Source organism: Pezoporus flaviventris, unplaced genomic scaffold (assembly GCF_033815535.1).
Source record: "Pezoporus flaviventris isolate CSIRO_AGI_PZ_B2104156 unplaced genomic scaffold, CSIRO_AGI_Pfla_v1 ptg000007l, whole genome shotgun sequence".
Lineage (NCBI taxonomy): Eukaryota > Metazoa > Chordata > Aves > Psittaciformes > Psittacidae > Pezoporus > Pezoporus flaviventris.
In genome coordinates, this window is record NW_026892555.1 from 43,018,977 (window position 1) to 43,041,675 (window position 22,699).

The 22,699-nt window shown below is 40.6% G+C and overlaps 1 protein-coding gene and 1 long non-coding RNA gene across 28 annotated transcripts in view; one reads left to right on the forward strand and one right to left on the reverse strand.

The window, feature by feature from the left end:
• Positions 1 to 22,699, reverse strand: part of DTNA (dystrobrevin alpha) — a 230,824-nt gene that overhangs the window by 42,392 nt on the left and 165,733 nt on the right. For 20 of the 27 annotated variants that reach the window (XM_061448537.1, XM_061448530.1, XM_061448534.1 and 17 more), the window contains 5 exons: positions 20,976 to 21,130; positions 14,617 to 14,722; positions 12,054 to 12,220; positions 9,479 to 9,603; positions 4,487 to 4,567 (listed from right to left, as the gene is read on the reverse strand). In XM_061448537.1, the coding sequence (XP_061304521.1) occupies positions 4,487 to 4,567; positions 9,479 to 9,603; positions 12,054 to 12,220; positions 14,617 to 14,722; positions 20,976 to 21,130 (634 nt within the window). The other 7 variants (XM_061448532.1, XM_061448531.1, XM_061448549.1 and 4 more) reach the window with 3 other exon arrangements.
• On the forward strand, positions 14,773 to 17,915 carry LOC133266876 (uncharacterized). The gene is made up of 3 exons (XR_009742549.1): positions 14,773 to 14,864; positions 15,039 to 15,191; positions 17,804 to 17,915. It is a non-coding gene; the product is annotated as an uncharacterized LOC133266876 (long non-coding RNA).

Sequence of the window (22,699 nt, forward strand, 5' to 3'; positions counted from 1 at the left end):
TGCCCAGGTAGATTATCCAGTTCTTTTTAGCTTTTATGTGGAGTTCCAAAAAAAGTTATCAGCTACTCTGACTCAGCATTAAATAAGACACAATTTCTCCTTGGATATGGGCATTTGATACCAATAGTGCATTCTTTCTATCTACCACAGAATTGACAAGTAATTTCAAGTTCAGCAGAATGTGCTGAATCGCACCACTTATTCCAGTTTATTACTCCTTTAGACAAACTAAATGTATTGGCTGGGGGCTAGAGGGGAAAGGGGGAGGACTGAGAAAAATGCAAGAAAAACATTCTGTTTCATCTTTTCCCACCTTAGCCCTATAATTCAATAGCTTAAAGAAGCCATTTATTAAGAAAAAGAAGGACACTGTATCCATTACTATGGTAGCTATGTACTTTAAGGCAGCACTCACAGACTGTAGCTAGGGAACAAAAGAATAAGGAAGAAAACATTAATCAGGGTATAGTTACTCCTTTTGACTGGACAGAAGTTTCTGTAATGCTCAATTTACGTGTTTTGACGTATCATTGGGTTTGCAAGGGCATTACCTACTCTGCATGGATATTCACTCATTCTGCTGCCCTCTACGTAATCAGAGATCACAAAACTGAGATTAAAAACTGAATATTAGCTAAAGTAAAAAAAATTATACGACTTGTGGTTTTAATCACATACTAGCTGTCATTGCAGCAAATGACTGTGATTTGTTATTTGTGAGAATATCACAGATTTTTTGTTTCTTCTTTTCTAATGTAAGTGCTTTAAAGTTGTTCCTGAGCTGTACAGAGCATATTGTTGACACCAGTTTACTTGCTGTGTATATTTAGAAGAAAGGTGCCTATAAATGTTATGCCAGCCTCATTAAAGCTCTTATGGACTTGGTGGCTCAAACTAGGCAAAGCAAGCAGATAAATTTTAAGCAGACATTGATTCTGAAATGCCTTGAAGAAACTAAGAAGCATCTCAGGGAAAGCCTGAATCTGATCTCCTTTGAGCTCTGGAATAATTGTGTACCCACCTAAAAGCAGTCCTTCAGGTTCAATTAAACCGCAAATGACACATAATGTTGAATTTTCTTTCAGCTGTTTCCCATAATCTGTCATTGTATTTACTAGCTATTAAAGATCTTTCCTCTATAAGATTCTTCTTCTTCTTCCCAGTTAATTTCCCTTTTCCACCCATTAATCCAGAAATGAAGATGATATTGTGCTGAAGTTATTATGAGACCATATCCATTTGCAGCAGCAAAATGAGTTGTGATGAATTCAGCATTAGCTGCTGCAGAGAGGAACTGGTTGTGAATGATTATGTTCTTAGGTGAACACAACTAGCTGAAGTAAATACCCTGGGAATGCTACAGATGACAGTCTGTGCCAATTCGCCTTTGAATAAACTTTCTAATTACATAAAAATTTTCTTTAAGGCTATCTGAAACCTCTGGACTAGATTGCAACACAAATTAAAGTAACCGTAAGTCATCTGTAGTGAAAACACAGCCAGCAGAGCTTTTAGCGTCTATTATGTTCAGCTAGAAATTTTACCCCGAGTTTGTACAGTTTTTATTATAATATGAATCATGTATCATTTAATATAAGACCAGCACAACTGCAAACAGAGCTGTCAAAGTCTGTTTCTCTGATGTACGAGAGGATGAGCTTCCACTAATGAGGCCTGATTTTCCCAGGGCAACCATAATAGTAAAACCTAAAAGAAAAATGCGGATACTGTTACTAGTCTAATACAGATTGAAGAACTTGGCATTTAGCAGGGAAGTACCTTGGCCTCAGTACTTTCTTACTGAGTTATAGCTAATGCTTATGGATTAATCAAAACAGAAAAAAAGAAAGGTCATTATACTCCACAGCAAAAAAAAAAAAAAAAAAAAGAGGGGGAACTATTCTTATCAAACTGCATCTTTCCTTTATGTAGAATGAAACAGGTGCTTCCTTTAGGTCAGTTCTCACTATGTAAATGGTAAATCTTCATTAGCTTCAGTAGAATTTAGACCTGCCTTTTCTGTGGCCATTCTGAAAAGCAAAGCAACGGGGTCCAGGGAGGGTTATATTGGCAAGCAGTGCTAAGTCAGAGCAGTAAGCACCAGCAGTGAGAGTCATGGAAGGAGGCAGGCTGTGAGATCTGGAGTCGTTTCCAGGTTCTAGTGTAAGCCTCCTTCACTCCTTTGTCAAGAATACAGCAGGCAAGTCATATACTCAGGATGAAACCATAAAGGTGTAGTTTTTTTGCTTTTCAAAAACGATATTTCCAACTTCCACTTGATACATTAATATTAACCCTACATGAAAGGGTAAAATAAAAGGTTTGTGCTGTGCAAAAGCAAGAGAAGTTGGCAAAGCCCACAGCCAGCAGGAAGTCAATTCAAAAGACTAATTAGAGCTACAGAAACCCTCTAGCCCACCAGAGCCTTCCTTAAAGAATATATTTAGTAGTTTAGCAGAATTGCTAATGATTTTAGTGTATGAGCTACAGAACTACAGCAGTTAGTGAGTTAGTGCTCTCATACTGACCGTGAATTGTTGTGAAGCTGATTTACATACTGCTTTATAAGAGAGTGCTCATCAGCCACTGGACTGGCTGCATTTATACCCCCAAGTAACCTGAATGATTCAAACAATGAAACCTTGTTAATACCTCAAAAAGTGTACACAGAGAGCAGTGTATTTAGATTGGGTTCATCACAATAAATGCAGTTTGCAACCATTTAGAAAGGATACTGACTTGACAGTTTGTAGGATGCTTTTGCTTTTGAATAAAAGCTTGCAAATTAATTTATAAGAGCTGAAAATAAAAATAATGAAAATAAGCTGTCAAGCACTTAAAATCCTGCTAGGTCAATGAAGCAAAAGTTACAAAACTTCTAATAAACAAGCAATGTAATTGCTTTACATAATAGGGTACTGTTAACTGTAAAAAAAGCCAGAATTATGTGCTGCATCAGGAAACTTTTGCTGCATAAGGATGTCACACTATCCACTTATAAGGAAGTCTGGGTACTTATGGCTGGGGAAGGGGTTAAATGTCTCCTGTTTTCAGGGGATTCTGCATCAAGGGGTTCTTTCTTCAGGAGAAAAGGAATTCTAATGGCTCAGGAATCATGTACATTTAATCCTCATAGTTAAAGACAGCCAGCTACTAAAGAACCCAAAGGCAAAACAATCAGGAATTTTTCGTATGTAAAGAAAAACAAGCAGCACAGTAGACAGTTCTGTGATTATTACTGTGGGTCTCTGGCCTAAATGGCAAAGCATAGTTTTGTTGAATGAGCACAGGGACTTCCTGAGGATAAACAGAAGCAACAGTGATATTCTTACAGAGCGCTGCTCTTAATGACCTGTCCTGAGAGGTCACAAATTGATTATCCTGCCTTGCACATAAAATTCCATTTATTCCAATGACAGAAATACATTTGCTTTTGCAATCTTACTGTCAGAGATAGTGTACAGGCAGCAGACCTGGTCTTGGGGGGTGCTTTCAAAAAGTATCTCAAGTCACACCCAGCAGCTACTTGCACTAAGGTAACACTGAGAGTTTACAGTTTATAGCTACTGTTAACAAAGTTCTTAAATCAAAGTAGTAGTAAACCACCTTTACTCTGACACTGCAGTGTGCTGCACTGTGGGTTTGGTTTTGGTGTTAAAACAGGTAGCCATGCATATCCAGGGACTGTGTTTGGTTATTTGGGAATGTTGAAGCACTGACACATACAACAGGAACTAAGCAACAAAATGCACCCAAGGAAGACATATCACTCATCTTCTCCAGTACAGCAGGAAGTTAATCTTTACGCCACCTTCTCATCTGTGTGCACTGGTAGGCTTATATAGATTGGGTGAGAAAGCTAGCAAATGCTGCACACACATTTTGGCTGTAGAGCCAAAATACTGAGCCAATACAGTCAGCTGCAAGCGCCTTCTCTTCAGGATTAATGTTTCTGATGACTCTTCTCTGGGTTGTTTGCTGAAGGGTTACCATATTCCAACACTACTCCTTCTCTTTAATAAAAATCTTGAATTAAATCTTTAATAAAAATCTGAACGGTTTAACAGGAGTAAGGATGTCCTGCTATATCTCGGAAGTCTGAACATGTTTTCTCTTTGTTCATATATCTTGCAGTGCGCTGCAGACATTCCCGATAGGCAATGGCATGTCCCAGTTCCTATTCTCACAGCGCTGCTACAAAACAGCTTCTCCCCAACAGCCCATTTTCATCCCCTTTGGGAGGGTGCCTAGATTGCATGTGAGCACATTTTAGCACGACATCATGGTTTGAATGAGAACTGAAGTTCTGTGCTCTGCTGTGAGGGGCCTGAGGTGTCCTAATCGTAGCTTTCCATCCAGATATCTGGGTATCAGTCTAAAATAATCAAGGTATTTATTTCTCTGCTCATGTCTGCTAACCTTGTGAAAATTGAAACCTCCACCACTGCTGTATAATTATTTAACATAAAGAAGGATAAGAACTCACCTTCTGTTTGCAAAAGGACTTCCTGAGGGAACAGAGTGGGAGAAGAGTGTGTCGTTCATGCTGGTTACAGGTCGGGGGGGCCTAGAAGGCGGCAAAATATCCAGTTACAAAATGTTGCACAAATCCCCCTACATCAGCAACAATATTTAAAGAGAACTGAATGAGATTCTTGTTTAAACTAACATTACTGCTTGCATCTTCTGCTTTAAGTAGCAATAGTTCCAAATGACAGATGCTATCTTTTTAAGCAGAAGTTGATAAAAACACACCATTAATTTTCTGTGTTCTGAGTTTTAAGCAACTTGCTTGATTTTTTTTCCCTGCTTGGGCACAATAATAGCATGCCATTTTTCCTTTCCAAAGCCTGTAGCCCAGGGTGCAGTCACTGCTTTGAACCAGCTAGGCTGAGCACCGGTAGCAGGTTCGCTGTGCCAGCACAGAGGTCTGAAGGGGGCAACTGCCAATAAATTACACATCTTTTCATGACCTCATCTCTGGCATTAAGCTCCATTCTACCACATCCACATAGCGACCACAGTGTATCCATAGCCCTCAGAGTCCCATAAAATACATGTAGAACTAAACCGGTTTAACTGCAAAGCTTTTCAACTGGCATATCAAACCCCAAATCAAAATTTAATGAAAGTATCTAGTTTCAGAAGATCACCATTAATAATGCTCATTTTATTATTACATTCTCTATTTCATGCTCTTACTAAAAATTAAATGAGAAGGAATATTTCCTCTGCTTTCTTTTATTGTCTACTCTTAAAAATGTTCTGTGCATAATTTTTCCTTTTGTATTCATTAAGGAGGAATTTCCCCTTCTTAATGGATTTCTTATACAACTAAATGGATTTCTTATAAAACTAAAAAATATGTTATTAAAATCACGGGGTTTTAAATCAGATATGAGCAGAACCTAAAGCCATATATAATTCAGATTTCACGCTGTTTAATATCCCTTTTAAGCCCTGTGAAAGATCTGTCCTGCTTTCTGAATTCTGCAGATGTGCAAATCAGAATATAGTAGTCATCTTCAACTATTCACTGGGCTCCAATTGTGCAAGACAATGGATCATCCAAACCATTTGTAAGAAAGCCCACTCTGCACAGAAGTGAACTATTACTTTGAGATTTCTTTCGTATTTTATAACTTTTAGAAAATAAGCATAAATGTGGTCGTTGACAAGTCCAAATGGATTTCTCAGTATGCCAACACCACACTGCTTTTAAAAAGTTTAAAACTGGGAATAGAACGATGTAGGATTTGGCATATTATTTATTTATATGAAAATACAGTTTTAGCCTAACCCTGCATCTGCAGACCCACTTGAAAAACTCCTGTTCTGGTTAGTCACAAATTTGAGAAGCAGCACTTTGTCCTCTATGTACTTATGGAGAAGTGTTTTAACGTTATTTTTCATGGACTTCATCAGAGCTAGGAATAACTTGGATGAGGTCATGATCAGAGCCAATCCACTGGAAAAGTCATTGTATGAGTCTTGAATTGCAGAGATTTGAAAATAAACTTCAAGAGAATACTTAGAAACTAATTTCATTTTAAGGGTAAGCAACCAGTATTGCGTTGCCTGGGAACCGTAACGTGGTCATTGACGTAGGAGCAATAGTTCACAGCAGCTACATGAGACTACTGCGTTTTTACTTTTCTCAATGCAACTGCTGGCCCATGAACAAGTTCAAAACTAATTTGGAACAGGCTGAGCTTTCTGAAAGATCAGAAGAGCAGGGACAAGAGGCTGGTTCTCAACACTGCTCTAGAGAAGGAGGCAGAAAGAGCGCTCCCTTGGCAGAGCTTGGGCTCTGCTTTGCCTTGCACCAAGTCCACCTCTGCTGAGTAGGAAGTGGGTATGTGGCACCCATGGACTTCAGCAGATCACCACATGCAGACTTCAGGTGAATGTCTTCTCTAATTTTAATCTCAAAATAGGGGTGGAAAAGTTTCTAATGCCCCAAAGGGCTCTTCCCTTTCACTGTCCCTGTATTCAAACACATTATTTATTTAGCTCTGGATTTTGGGGAAAAAAAAGACAAACCAGTTAAGGATTGGTAGTACTGAAATTATCGCATTTTTTTCCAAACTTCTTCCTCCAATAAGTGTACTAAAGAAGAAAAATACTTACCAAGTATCTCTTTTGCAGCCAAAATGAAATGGAAAAGAGATCATTAATTAAATTGTCAGTTTAACATGTATGTGGTCTAAGTAGTGCATTGGACACACTCCATTCTTAACACCTGAGTCTGCAAAAAGCATGAGAGCCTCTACACATAAAAGGTCATCGATCTGTTTACATATGCAGAGTTACTCTTGGGTACAAATGCCTACAAACTCCAAAGCTTTACTAAGATTTGGTGATTAGCATTAGTTTGTCAATTCTTATATGAAAAAAACCCTGTATTAAACTAACCTGAGCTTTCCTAAGGTCAGTTTCATAATGGCTGATACCCAGAGTCACATTCCTCAGGTTCAGCTTGAATATTAGATGTTCAAAACATGCTTTTCGAACATACATCTACAGTGGTGTGATGTGATAAGACAAGAACAGAAGACTTCATGATAAAGCAAAGGAAAATTCAGGTATTGACTATAAATGTATATCTTTCTGAGGCTATTTCTGAACTTCTGGAAATGAGTAAGCTTCCTGATAACAGTAATCTGATGATAATCAATATTCCTCAAGGAGGCAGAAAACAATACTATCAAAATATGCTATGTAATAAATGCATGTTATGGCATAACAGATACCCACAGTAATAAACCAAATTAAGTAAGAGTCATTTTTCAAAGTGCTCTATGCTGATCTAACCTCTTCATACTGATGTCAAAAATAATGTGTCCACAAGCCTTAGGTGAAAACAAAGTCAGTCTGGTGCAGAATGCATTTGAAAAATACCTCCATGATGCACTGCCATTTGTTGTCTCTGCAGTCTGGAGCTTATTTTTTGTTGCCAAGCTTACATATAGGAAAGAAAAATGATCCCTTCATTGGTGGGGGGTGTACCTCCATCAGGTTAATGACACCTTGATAACTGCTTCTTTAGATAAGCCTTAGATGTGTTTCTTGATTAACTGAAAGTTCTGTGTGGCACCAGTACAACAAAAAACCATGAGGTCTTTCTGTCTGGTACTACTCCAAGATGGAAGAACGATGAAAAGGAAATGCTGTATAGTAATGCAGAAAGTACCTGTCCCCATTTAAGCTAGCAGCTAAGAAAAGGATACTGTTTTGTTGCCAAAATTCTTCCATTTAATGCACATATAAACCCCTTTCTGCTTGGATTCCTGCCCAGAGCTGTTTCTCTCAACTTCCATTATGTTTAAAAATAAAAATCACATCAGCAAGAAGATATTCTCACTGAGGTGCTGTAGCATATCTCTCCCCTCAGTTAATTTATGTGAATTATGCTATAGATCATGCTATCTCCACAACTTGGAGGTTTTCCACTCATGTATCATTATAGCCAATATATATAGCCAAGTTACGTCACCTTCAATCTATGAATATAGAGAAACTGTATCATAAAACAAAATAGATGGTCTCACATCCAATTGCTCTAAATTATGTCTGTATAGTTAAGAAGAAAGGAAGGTGTTAATTTCTCAGCAAAGAATTGTAACAGATCCTACTCAATTATGGTACCTTCCTCTTGCCTTGCCTAAGTGCATTTAATCCATTCACAGTAGCCCAGTTTTCAATGTTATCTTATGACATACTCCCAGGCCCCCACGGGTGTGCAGCCAACAGGGAACAGAGATTTCTCTTTCACGCTCCCTGCCTCTTCTCATTTCTCTTAAGGATGGCCAAAATCTGCCCTGTGAAATTATCACTGAGTTGCCAGCAGAGCCAGCCTTTTATACCACACACAGCAGTGCGACAGCTCAGCAGATCCAGCTCCGGATGATCTCTTCCAAAGAACATCCTCCCACTACACCTCTATGAAGAGGTGCAGGGATTTTAACTGACAATCGAGCGCAACAAGGATTTGGCACTACATATCTCTCAGAGGCACCTTGTGTCTGAAGAGCAGGCCACTCTTTTATGACTTGAAAAAGTTCTGCTATAACTACACAATGACAATCACCATGATTTATCCTTAAAATATCAGTAGGCTAGATGAACTTTCCAGGTGTTGTGCAATCCACAGCGGCAGGTGGACTCCTGCCCTTGAAGATGCTACATACAAACATTCAGTACTGTCAAAACTAAATATGTATAGCAATTACAGACTGGAATAGTTCCAGCAGCCAGTAAACAGATATATAGCCTGCAAATACAATCTCAATGGATGCCGCCTGAAATGCTTCAGTCAGGGCCCCTGGGAAGATGGTTAAGAAATGTATTTTCTTAAGAAATATATCAGGATAAAAGAAATACTTTAAAGACAGTATTTTTGGAACATTTTTTTGAAGTCAATTCCTTTGTAATTTTCTTCCAATCAATGTCTTGATTTTTCCTGAATTCTATGGAAAATTTAACTGTTTGTGTTTGTGGTTTTTTTTTAAAGGACCCAGAAAGCAAAGGTAAACCAAATTGATAAATGAGAAAAACTGAGCAACTGCCACTAGGGGCAGTGCACATGCTTTACAAAAAAAACCCTGGTGCCTCATGTCAAGACGTATGTGTGATACACTGAAGACAAGTCACTAGATGACAAAATCAGTGTTCTCAGCATGAATACATCCCAAAGTGCTGAAATTCTACGTAATTGAATGGATTATAAGAGAATGGGGACATACCAACATTGTGTCCCACTATTTGGTTGTATGTATGTATCCCACTGACTCTTCAAGTGAAGTCACAGCAGAAGAACATTTTTATGCTAAATACCCCAATCAGCAAATTTGCACTTGTGATGCATTGAGCCTGATACACCACAGCTGCCTCCCATTTTGTTCAGAGCTATAGTATCTACACTTGTAAGCAACTCCTACAACAAAGCTTACTTTTTCTACAGCACACAGATACTTACACAATATGAGCCAGGTTTAGAGGTTTTTCAGGCTGGTCAGGGAACATTGGGTGCAAAGGTTCACGGCTGGAAGCACAGCTTAAAGACTTGCTAAGTGCATTAGTTAGCTTCTTAGCAGGTGATTTCTGGGAGGAACAAGGAAGGTAGAGGTAATCTGGACAAGTAAGGTGCATACTGTTTCTGCTACAGGAAGCACAAAACAACAGGAAGCTCTACAAGCTTACATATCTATTGACTGACATCCCCCTTGCCTCCCTCCCACCCCAAGAGTCTGGTAAGGCAAAGACTGCTCAGTCTGGGGGAAAGATTACTCTTACCTTCAGGTGCCTTCAGAGTAGGCTTGGAGGGAGTATATCTATATGGACAGATGTAGTTGCCATGACTTCTTTGACATGCTGAACTCAGGTAGTATTGAATGAAGGACAGCACAAAATCAGTGTTGCTTGGATTGGATCTGACTCATACTTCACCATCTTGGGAGTGCAAGCAGAACAAATCTGTGTATGTCTGTCCATGCAGATACACTGTATGGGAACCATTACTTTCCAGCTCTGGGCCAGGCACAAGGCTGCTATATTCACTTTCCTTGCTACTATTTTCCTCCTCAGCTCCAGCATCCTGTACTGTTTAGCTGTTGCTATAAAGCTCCTCTTCCACTTCCCATGACTGCTGCAGCCCCTGTCACACTGGGGAGTGGTAAATTTGAGACACATGAATGGTGGGCATTGCCCCGCCATGGTGACAGTGTTCCAGAAGAGGCTGGTGTACTGTCACTGTCAACAAAAGATGGTAAGGCTTTGTGCAGCAAGCATATTTTTCACCAGGAAATCCCATCAGCAAGTCTAAAAATCCCCAATAAATCACCATTTTCTGCTTTTTATTTTTGCTTGGATGCTCTTTGTACTTAGAACGCTTTCCTACGTAAGAGCTTGGAGATCTAAAGTGCCTTTTAGGGTGTGCAAGAGATCTTCAGGGAATCCAGCCCACCTCTCTGTGATTCTGCCAGTAAAACAGGGCAGTGATCCTTGCACTGTCTCCTCCCTCCAAAACACAGCTCTACATGCTGTAATTTAAAACTCTTTCTGGAACCTAAACCGACTTGTACTGTATTTGTGCACACACATCCTGCACCGACTTAGGTCTGTGATCAAGATAAAAATGAAATATTTCTATTACAGAAATATGCAAAGTTCAGCCTTTTTCTTTCACACTCTCTGAAATGAGAATAGTTGAGTTCCACTGCACCCATGAACACCTCTAATCTGCATGTGGAGCTTGATACAGATGCATTACAGAGAATGCTAACGAGGTTTGAACAAATGCTAATGAACACTACAGAAAGGCAATTTCAGACTTGAAGTAAAACATTTGTTTCTGACAAGGAACGTTTGAAACCACCAGGCATGTAGTCAGGTTTTTGTCTTCTGCTAAGCAGAAATTTTAAGTTTTCCAGTTACTTCCTACCTATAATTACATCTCCCTGGCTACAGCAAAAAAGGATTTTATAGCACAGATTGCTGTTAGGAATGGAGTCAGAGTTACAGAGTGGGAACTCTCCTATTCAGAGACTAGACTCAAGCCATTCATGTCTATGCAACAAGTAGCAATTAGGACCCACAAAAACAATTATAGACCCAGATCTGCTGGGATGAAGCACAGGGCCGTGTGACTTGCATACAGAGCAAACCACGCCAGTTTAACCCTTGCATGCTCCATTAACACAAAGCCAGACAGTATAAAAGAGTTAAACCTCAGAAATTTGTTAAAAAGTACACACAAAGTGCTGCACAAATGTGAGTTGTCGCTTGATGCACAATTCTCCTTTTATGTAACAATATACTTCTGTGATATTTGAGATTAGTTAGGATTTTTTTGCCTGCCTCTGGATTTGAACCCTGAAAGATTGGGATGCTCACTGACCAGGGGCTTCTGCTAGCAGTTTGCTCCAGTCTGTGGAATCTTAGCCCCCAGGTCTGATGCCCTTCAGAGAACCTGAATGTAGCTGTCAATAACTTCTCTTTCAGCTTAGAAAAAGCACGTAAATATTTTGTTTAACAACAAGAAGACTGAAGTGTGTTTTTCTCTACAGTAAACACTACCATGGATCTAAGCCTATGACCATGCTCAAATCCACAGTGCTAGGACCATCCCAAATGCCACGCATATGCTGCAGCCACTCAACTGAAAACACTGATGAGTGAGCATTAAGTATTCATCATTTGATTTACATGTAGCCAAACAGAGCAAGCCAATGATGTTTTTACCGTGAGTCCTGTGGGAATGGGAGAAGCTGCTGTGAGCCTGGTGCCCTGCTGCCAGCCCCTCCTGCGCTGCCCTCGCTGCGGCACACACTGTCCCAGGTGCCCCAGATCCACACCCAGAAAATACCATTCCCACCTCCGTGCTCTCCCGAAGGCTCCCAAGACTGGAGCCTCCCTCATAGGGAGGCCAGTCCTAATCGGCAGCCCTACTCCCAGCCTCCATGTGCCGGACGGCTGCCTGGAGCTGCGGCCAGGGTCTTCTCTGCTGGCTGGAGGGCAAAGCAGTCTGCAGTAAGGCATGAGCCTTCCCTTACCCATGACGTGTACTCTTTCATTTGGTGCTGGTTGCTGTGGGAACCGCTGGCATGGCCCCTCCAGAAGCAGTCCTGACAGAGCTGGTAATTGTGACACTGCTGGCAGCGGTAGCGAAACCCCATCATGCTCTCGCTGTGGCAGTAGGAACACTCGACGGGATGGAAGACTGCACAGGAGAAAGAGGCACTGAGCCATAAACCAAAGCAGAGAAACCCCCTGCAAAATTTTACAGACAAAGCCGTGAACTGAAGGGTGAATCCCTTCTTTGTTTCCAGATGCTGCCCACAGCTTTGATGTGTGAAAACTCGAGTAGCTGCCCAGCAACCTGTGCTAAGCCCCAGGCAACACTTCCTTCACTGGGCACCAAACCCTTCATCACTTCTGAGCTGATGCCTGCACCCCCTGCTCACAGTTGTGACAGGTATGTTCAGTGTTGAACAGATTACACGATAGAGGAAATTCGCATGTGGGAAAATCCACTGTGCCCTTCAGCTGCATTACTAGGGGAAGCTGAGTGTTTTGCTGTGCTGTGAGGAGCTAAAGCGATGCGCCTTGGAGAAGTCAAACTCAGCTGTCTAATTACGGGAAGCACAGAAGTGTACTTAGGCATCCCGCTGTCTCTTAATTACTGCTGTCTCATCTGTACAACTGGCAGCATTTAGCTACCTATATACGGAGCTGAACACTTAGCTTCGGAAGCCCATATTGGGAAAGCTGGCCATTGAAAGGGCCCATGTGGTCCTGTTCTCTGTTCTATTCAGAAGCAGAGAGTAACAAAGATGCAAGTCACTGAGTACACTAAGGCATCAATCAAGACATTCTGAAGATCCTTCCTGGCAATTTCAGTTCCTCTCTCCTTACAGCATGTACCCAATTTACCACGGGGTACTGAACATTTCCTTGTTCCCAGGCACCTTCTGCTCTCCTGTCATAAGGTTCAGTCTGGAGGATTTGGATCAGTGCTGAATGTGTCGGGGTTTTAATTCCTTGCCAGAATTTTGCAGCAGGAAGGGTTAGTGCTCTAGCCTGGGAAACTGGGTGAAGCTGGTGAGGGACAGGGATGTGATTACAAGAGCTGGAGGAAGGTGGGGTACATAGCTGGCTTTGTGGCCAGGTAGAACTTAGGAACATCATATTATCCATGTTGGTGATGAGGGATTTATTTAGTACAAGAAGACGTATGACTTCCTCCTTGTATCACCAAAAAATGGCTTCACACCTCCCCTTCCACCAGCCCCATTTTCTCTTTGAAAATATGGTATAAATACTTCTATTGCCTAACAGGATGAGTATTTATGTCTTTTCTTCTTCCTGCTCCCCTCCCCACTTTTTCCCTGCAGCATCCCAGAGCTTCACTTATGCTAGAGGTAAACCTTCGGGGGAGCCACAACACAGGAACAGAAGACCCTTACATAACACCCTCTGAGGCAAAATACTGGGCTGGGAAATTGCTTACAAAAAATCTATTTATCTTACTCAATTAATAGTTTAATTTTTTTGTACAGACTTCCTGCATTTTTAAATCTTCCTTTTCTGAGATTTAAAGTGTTAGGATAATGACATTACATCCTGATGATCATGAGCAAGAAATGCCACATTAGGAACAAGTATATCGGGATAAATGAAGCAATAAAACGGCATTTCTTGTCTCATGGTAGGTTTTTTTTTTTCTATTTAATATTGTCAGTGCCGATCTTTCTGGACAGCAAAAGACAGCTGCATCTGAACTGGGGAACTTCTCCAGAACTACATGAGAAACAGCACATTTTTTGAGCTGCAATTTGGTGGTGCACACAGTGAGGCGAGATGAGATGCACAAGCTTTCTAGCTCTGCCTCTGCACTTTCAGTGTGGCAGCACCTTCTACAAAAGCACTGTATGAGGGGTTTGGCTGGAGGACTACATCTATGAGTCTGCAAACTTTTACTCAGGTGCTCAGAGCTGGAAGGCTGAGAAAGATATTATTGCCCAGGGACATGTCTTCTAATCTGTGGTCTGCTCCTTTTGGGGTAAGACAACCCTTGAGGAGCAAGAGGCATCTCCAAGTTAAAACCTCATCTTCCACACAAGCAAAGGATAAGGACAAATCCAGAATTTCCTTTTAAGAATATATTGTCTGACTGTGAAGACTTTGGAGGAGATCCCTCATAAGGACCTTCTGGCTGGTATTTTGCACTGCACTGGACATCTGCTGCCAAGAATACTGCATGAACAGAAATTGCCAAGCTGTTCCTTCTCTGCTGCCATATGTCATAGCTAATAAAAGTTGTGGCCTTGACAGTTTATTGAATGTAAGTATGTGAATGGACCAGGTCCTATTACTCTTTGCTTATCCAGAGCACAGGAGGAGAGGACATGGTCAGGATAATTTCCTGAAATGAAACCAAATTTCTGGCTGAATGACCAACAGGATTCTTAAAATACTTCACTAGTGACTGTAAGAAGAGCACATGGAGTCAATGAACTCAGCACAGTAGCTCCTGCAAAACCATCTACAGAGTGAGAAAAATATCACACAGAAGTTTATTCTTGTAACTGTTTTTTGGCAGCAGCTCTTACTTACCATTTTCAACATTTGCCAGTCGATGCAGAAGTGGTAACCACACTAGACACTGTGGTGGGGGATCAGACATGAGAGTATCCAAGAAAGTGTTTAATGTGACTTTTTTCTGTTCAAACAAGCAAATAAACATAAAAAAAATCAATAATTAGACATATCAAAATGATTTTATCTTGTCCTTACAGAAACATTTGGAAAGGAGTTTCAGACAGAGTGGGCTTCTAGCCCTGGCTTACTAAAAAGAACAAGAGGTACCAGCAAATCTTTCTTGGACTATTTTTAGTAGTTAAAATGTATATTGCTGATGAATGGGTTAGATACACCTAGCTCCCACTCACTTCAAGACTGTGTTCTAAAATCAATGCCTGAAGATGCTTTTTGAATAAGGTTGGCATTCAGCTCCTCATGTTTTCATGTGTTTTCAGTTACCACATAATGTGTACAAGCGCATGTAGAGTAACACTATATACTACCAATTTTCATATGAAAAGTCACCGAGGAGAATGACTGATGGTTCTCCAACAAAGAAAATGAAAGAAAATAATGACAAGGGTGTACAATTTCAAACCAAATATAGGGTAAGGACAGATCATCACTGGCAACTGTGTTACTGTAATTTAAGAAACTATGCTTGTCTGTTGAGTGATGGCAACTATAATATATAACTAAACTATAGTAGTTACAGTATAAACTATAACTAAATACGTGAGGTCTGATCGCGGCATGTTGTATTTGCATACATGGAGGGACTGCAACTGTTCCTTAACACTCCACACCTGTAAGCACTCCAAGATCCCTTTTACCTTTCAAAGAGATTTAAACTCTAAAATATCCCTGTTGATTTTAAAAATGTAATCTATGGCCTTAAGTTTCTGAGGTGTCTGGAAAAAGTCATCACAAATCTTAGTTCATTTGGGTTTTTTCAGAGCTATAGGCCTGAGATACCTCAACCGTAAATACCTGCTCTTTCCTATGAAGTATATGGATTACCTAAGTGTTTACTAAAGTACAGACCTACTGCGTTGTCAAGGACAGAGAGTCCTTAAGAAATCAGCAACTGAGCGTTCCTTTAAAATAAAATTAAGATGCAAAAATATTGAGCCCTGTTGAGAATGTGTGACGATGTAATTTATAAACATGCATATTTAAGTAGCATCCCCATATCCAAAGGGATTGCTAAATTTCCATATCCTACTGCATAAGCTACTGCTTTAACTTGCTAGAGAACTGTGGCTACCCCATGAGGAAGCAAAACAGCAGCTATGCAGTGGCATGTATCATCTCAGTATGTTTCAGAATGCTTCTAAGAGCTGAGATTTCCAGATGGAGTGTCTGTGCTGTATTTATATACAATTGCCACCAGATGTAAAGAAAATCAGTATTTCTCTTACACACTGAGTGATCAATGCAAAACACCTCAATTTTTAACAGTCTTAGGGCAGAAATATTGCAAAATACTGGGAAATATATAAAGATATTTGTCCCAGGAGAAGAGAAAATATTCAGGCTAGTTGTGAAAATGGTCTTGACTCTTTAATGAACAGAAATAGCCAGAATATGAGCTCTGAATCTCACTGAAATACTCTCTTTTCCCACAATACCTGCAGTATGAAAGTCCAATCAGACAGCTACCACCTGCTTGTTGTATGAATGATCATCCCACCCATGGGGAGTGGATAATCGCTTCCCAAAGAGGCATCCTACGCTGTAAGCTTCAGCCCACAGGAAAGAATACCTGGAGTATTGTGTGCAGTTCTGGTGTCCTCAACATAAAAAGGACATGGAACTGTTGGAACAAGTCCAGGGGAGGGCCACGAGGATGATCAGGGGACTGGAGCACCTCCTGTATGAAGATAGGCTGAGGAAGTTGGGGCTGTTCAGCCTGGAGAAGAGAAGGCTGCATGGAGACCTCATAGCAGCCTTCCAGGATCTGAAGGGGGCCTATAGGGATGCTGGGGAGGGACTCTTCATTAGGGACTGTAGTGATAGGACAAGGGGTAACGGGTTAAAACTTAAACAGGGGAAGTTTAGATTTGATATAAGGAAGAAATTCTTTCCTGTTAGGGTGGTGAGGCACTGGAATAGGTTGCCCAGGGAGGTTGTGAATGCTCCATCTCTGGTGGTGTTCAAGACCAGGTTGGACGAGGCCTTGGGTGATATGGTTTAGTGTGAAGTGTCCCTGCCCATGGCAGGGGGGTTGGAACTTGATGATCTTAAGGTCCTTTTCAACCCTAACTATTCTATGATTCTATGATTCTATGATCTTTGTTTTGGAGACTGTCTATGAAATTTGTCCTGGCTTTGCTGACCAATGCCCCCAGCAAACGTCTGTGCTGTCTGCATCAGAAATGAGAATGGGAGGAGAAAAAGCAGAATGAAGTGTAGGAAAAGAAGGGTCCTCTGGTGACTCGTATGCAGAGCTGAGTATCCCTAAGTCTTCCCTCTGTGCTTGAAGGTGGATAAGTTGGCAGCAAACACACAACCGGTCTAAACATACAAAAATAGAGGGGAGACAAGAACAGCTCTTCCACAGTGCAGTAGGCTTTTGAGCGCTGCTATAATTTAAATCCTGATCTGCACCAAGTAAAGCAACTTAGCTTCACTGACAGCTTTATGGGTGAATCCTTCTGGTGGTCACTGATTTTATGTATTAGAGAGAACCATACCCCTAAAAGGACACCAGCAGAGAAATTTCCATACATTTTACATGGCATATTTTCCTCCTGCAGTTTTTTTTCAGCTGCTGGGAAAGTTGAAACTGAAAGCTGTTTCTAAATATACGCTACATGCAGATGGAGTCTACGTTTGTGGAATAACACTTAGCCAAGTGCTAAGAAAATGAAGTTAGTGTCTATCTTTTCAGTTTGGGATAAAAAAAGAGAAGTAATAATTTTTTTTTTTTACAATAATAACATCAGATATTAACACAAATACCGCATAACATCACATTAATCCTACCTATGGCGAAAGTGGTGGCAATGAAACTCCTTTCTGAGCCACAGATTTGTATTCTGAAACATTAATTCACTTGCTCTGGCAACTCTGTTCCATAAATTTGCTGATAAGGAAGCACTGTTGTTTCCATTTTGAACAGCCATTCAACCTAGCAGTGCTTCAGAGATGGAGGAAGATACAGGGTTTGATCACGTAAACCAGCATAATGGGGAATAATAAAACATTTCTGCAACAGGTAAAGTCCTTTCAGATGCAAACTGAAATGGATCTGACACTGTGAGCAGATCATTCCAAGAATCTTTTTCCTCCCCTTAAACTGAAGAAGCCATGTATCAGGGGGCTGAAAGGTAAGCAAAAGTGAGTTCCATACTGAGAACAACAGAGAGACAGCCAAACTCATCCCAAGGTATTAACTTCTGATAATGCTAAGTGAAATAATAAGAGAGAGTAAAAGAACAGTCTACTGTGTGACTACGACTGTAAATATAATTTATCATAGAGCCATAGGGATATGTTGAGTCTCATTTCAAAACTCTGGTTCACTGCTACTGAGGATGTAACGAGAATTATGTAAAGTCAATTTAAGTGAAATATTAGACTAGTTTTACAAGAGTACCTGGCTGCCTAGAGATGCAAAACAGCAGCTTTCTAAATCTGCTGTGTACCTACATCAGTCAGAGACCTAACTCGTGTTAGCTTTAAGTGGAGACAGTGGAGTAAACCACCTGATGCCTGTTTGGAGACTTTGTTTCTTAAGGTACCTTAGTACATCTGGTCCATTCATCTGGATGCAATGTCAATGAAACTGCCATTTCTGATGGCTGCTTAGACAGAAAATGAGGCCTGAATGACACTATTTCAAGAAAAGAAATTGCTTTTACAATCTTTAATGATACCATGTCCAACACGCATGGAATCCCTGACAGAATGGTTGTGGTTGGAAGGGATGTCTGGAGATGATCTTGTCCAGCCCCCCTGCTAAAGCACAGGATGGAGTCCAGGTGATTTTTTACTATCTCCAGAAAGGGAGACTCCACAGCCTATCTGGGCAGCCTGTTCCAGTGCTCTGCCACCCTCAAAGTAAAGGAGTTTTTCCTCATATTCAGATGGAACTTGTGTTTCAGTTTGTGTTCATTGCTCCTTATCCTTTTGCTGAGCACCACTGAAGAGTCTGGCTCCATTCTCTTAACAATTGCCCATAACATATCCATATGCATCGATAAAATTCCCTCTCAGTTGACTCTTCTACAGGCTAAACAGCCCCAGCTCTCTTAGCCTTTCCTCCTAAGAGAGATGCTCCAGTACCCTAATCACCTTTATTGCCCTCTGCTGGACCCTCTCTAGTAGCTACTTGTCTTTCCTAAACTGGGAGCCCAGAATCAGACTCCATACTCCAGATGTGGCCTCACCAGGGCAGAGTAGAGGGGGACATGATCACCCTGCTTGACCTGCTGGCCACAGTCTTCTTAATTGCACCTCAGGACACCACTGGCCTTCTTGGCCATGAGGGCACACTGCTGGCTCATGGTTAACGTGTTGTCCTCCAGGACTACCAGGTCCTTCTCTGCAGAGCTGTTCCAGCAGGTCAACCCCTAACCTGTACTGGTGCATGGTGTTATCCTGACCCAGGTGCAGGACCCAACACTTCATTAGGTTTCTCTCTGCCCAACTCTCTAGCTTGCCCAGCTCTCACTGAATGGCAGCACAGCTTCCTCGTGTATCAGACACTCCTCCCAGTTCTGTCTTATCAGCAGACTTGCTGAGGGTACACTCAGTTTCTTCATTCAGCCCTCATGAATAAGTTGAACAAGACTGGACCCAGTACTGATTCCTGGGGAACACTGCTAGCTACAGGCCTCCAACTAGACTCTGTGCTGCTGATCACAATCCTCTGAGCTCTGCCATTCATCCCGTTCTCAATTAATTTCACTGTCCTCTCATCTAACCCACACTTCCTCAGCTTACTTATGAGGCTGTGATAGGAGACAGCATCAAAATCCTTGGTGAAGTCAAGGGAGACAACATCCAATGCTCTCCCCTCACCTACCTAACCAGTCATTCCATCACAGAAGGCTATCAGATTGGCTCAACAGGATTTCCATTCCCCCTTGGTAAACCCATGTTGACTACTCCTGATAACCTTCTTTTCCTTCACATGCAAAGCTTGAATGCACTTTTGCTGTGCAAGAGCACTCTATTATTGTTTTAACATAAAACTATCAAAAGTCACTTCACTATGTAAATTCTTCAACATAAGATGAAGTGCTGTTGTAAGACTTCCTCTGTGAAACAAGAGTAGTTTCACATATGCAAACATTACCATTTAAAATTATTTATGAGATGATTACATAGATGAATTTTAACAATGCCCTTCAGCTCACTGGAGTACTTATTGATTAGTGATGAAACTGAGGGTAAACAAAATATTAGACTATTTTGCATGAAAATGACACTATTCCTGCTCAATTCAACTTATTTATTCATCAGCATTCAGCTAGTGAAAGATAAAGAGAAGTAAAATTCCACTTTATTTCTAATATTTTCCCAGTTTCACTGTCTTCCCTTACTTTATATTTATGGAATTATATAGTGTGATGTGTGGCAAAAGCCAGAGGAATTCTCTCTTTTCTCTCTTTCACCAGCCCCAATTATGGGATCTTTTGAAGTGCTAGATATTAGGTGCAGCCAACATACTGTACCCAGTGCACCTACAGTCTGCTTAGTTGCGAAAACATCTTGTATTTTCTTCAGGATTAATTCATTGCTTTCCAGACCCTATCTCACTGATGTTATCTGTAAGAGACTTGGGATATTCTAATACACTATTGACTCCCATTTTCAATAAAGGCTTAAGGCAATTTTGGTCTCACTTCTAAAATTCTTATGTGTATACACCATCACTTGGAAAACACGTAGTTTGATTTTCCAGCAGGAGTTGAGCTTTATGTGGAGAATACTTACTCATATATGTCTCATATAGTCATATATCACTATATGCTCATGTAGTCTTGTATGTGCTTATAGTAATAACAAGTAACTGAAGTAGAGGATTTGCATGTCTTGGGGTATTTATATCACCTAAATGTAAGTATTTACCTTAGGTGCTTAATCTAGGAAGTTAGTCTCCTCAGGCCAATTTTGGAACATACAAGTTAAGATGCTGCTCTGAATCACTTTCTGACTAAGCCTCTCTTTCATTCATGGTTATATGGGGAACATATAAGAGACTAGCTTCCAATTGAAGGCACCTAACCTATGTGCCAGAGATAAGGAAAGTGTACATTCCCTCCACCCAGTCATGCATTTCCTGGGTGAATATGCACATATATGTAAGTGAGGAAGAAAGTCTTGGCCTGCTCAGAGGGGTGACTGAGATCCTGTGTCTAGGATCCTCACTCTTCATTTACCTGTTGTGAGAAACAGGATTTTGCTGATTGCTCAGTATAACCAAATGAAGGCCCTTCAAAGACAGCTGTGGGCAGTTTGAGAACCTCCCGCAGAAACATGTCGTATCTGCCATAAACCATCACTCCACTGGAGTCAGAAATCATTGAGAAAATATCTGAAAAGGGAAAAGACAAGGGAAAGACACATCAACTTCAGTGAGAGCTACAGATCTGGTCTGAATTCAGTATCATCTCATTTGAATCACAAGTGCTAAACAACATGTTCTGCTTATGAAAACCTCCACTATTACTGCATCCTGAATTATAACCCCTCTCAATAGAAAACAAAAAGAATAATTTACAGATAAAGTAGCTGATTTTGACACTAAAATATTACTTTTTTGTTTTGTTTTGTTTTCATTGTGTGTGGTCATTTTTTTAAGCAAAGTCTGATGCATGGCATAAGGCAGTAATTTAATCAGATAAAAAGGATCTAATTTGACAAGATAGGCAATATCAGCTTTTTTCCTACTGCCAGCTTACCATGCCAAATCCAAACCTTGACAATGAGATAAATAAGTCAGTTATTGTTTTGGAGACACAAAGCACTGAAGGTCTTTCAAATGCACTACTTTTCATTCTTCTCTATTTTTTTCTTTTTTGTCATGTGTAAAAATACTGCAGAGATGCATGTTTCTCAGCCTTCACTTTTCCTCTTCTTTAAACTTATCCTAAGCTTATCAGGGGATCATAGACTAAGGAACATTTATCATTTTTCAGGCTGTCATGTCAGCTACTTCATTCATAAGGAACGTGGAAAGGAAATTCTGACAACAAGACCCTGGGACTGCTGACACGAAAAATCAGCATTGTACTCTAGCTTTTCACTGGATCGACTTCACTCCTATTCTTAAAGGAGCCTAGGGAACTGTGTTCAATTTATACTTTGTCATTTAAGTCCAGTCTGTATTTCAGTTTTGACACAGAAATAATATATTAAAATATGGCACCAAATCTGGAAGATTAAATTAATATCTGGGATTTTTACTTGTCTAATCAACAGTTTGTAAACCCAGTTTTCTTTGGCTGTGGTAGAGGGCTCAGAGGAAACTGAAGGCTGACATCAATCTTTTGTTCAAAAAGTCAAAATGGTTTTCTGGACTTCAGCTATAGATATCACAGCACTAAACAGAAAGACTTTCATTGCAGCTACAAGTAAACTGTGCCTTAACTATTGGGGAATTGGGAATAAATCCTACGAAATGAGAATCTGTTCTCAGAAATACATGGCATTAATATATACGCTATGGGAAAAAATATAAATAGCACATAAATATATTGTACTTCTAAGTGTGAAATGAAAGAGACGTTATCAAAAAAGTCTGAAGAAATTGCTAAATGATGCTTCATGATGTTGAACATTTGAGGCACTTACCTGTTGTCGTGGTTTAAACCCAGTCAGGTAATTCGTTCGCTCACTTCCCCCCCCCTTTCTTGCCCTCCCCCTGCTCTCGGAGGGACGGAGAGGAGAATCAAAAGAATGCAACTCCCACGGGTTGAGATAAGAACAGTTTAGTAACTAAGGTATAACACAAATCACTACTGCTACCACCAATGATAATAATGATAAAGGAAATAACAAGGGAAGAGAATACAACACCTCACCACCCGCTGACCGATAACTCGCCCCCCAAGCCCGACCAAGCTCCGACCGATACCTCCTCCAACCCTGCAGTCTCCCAGCC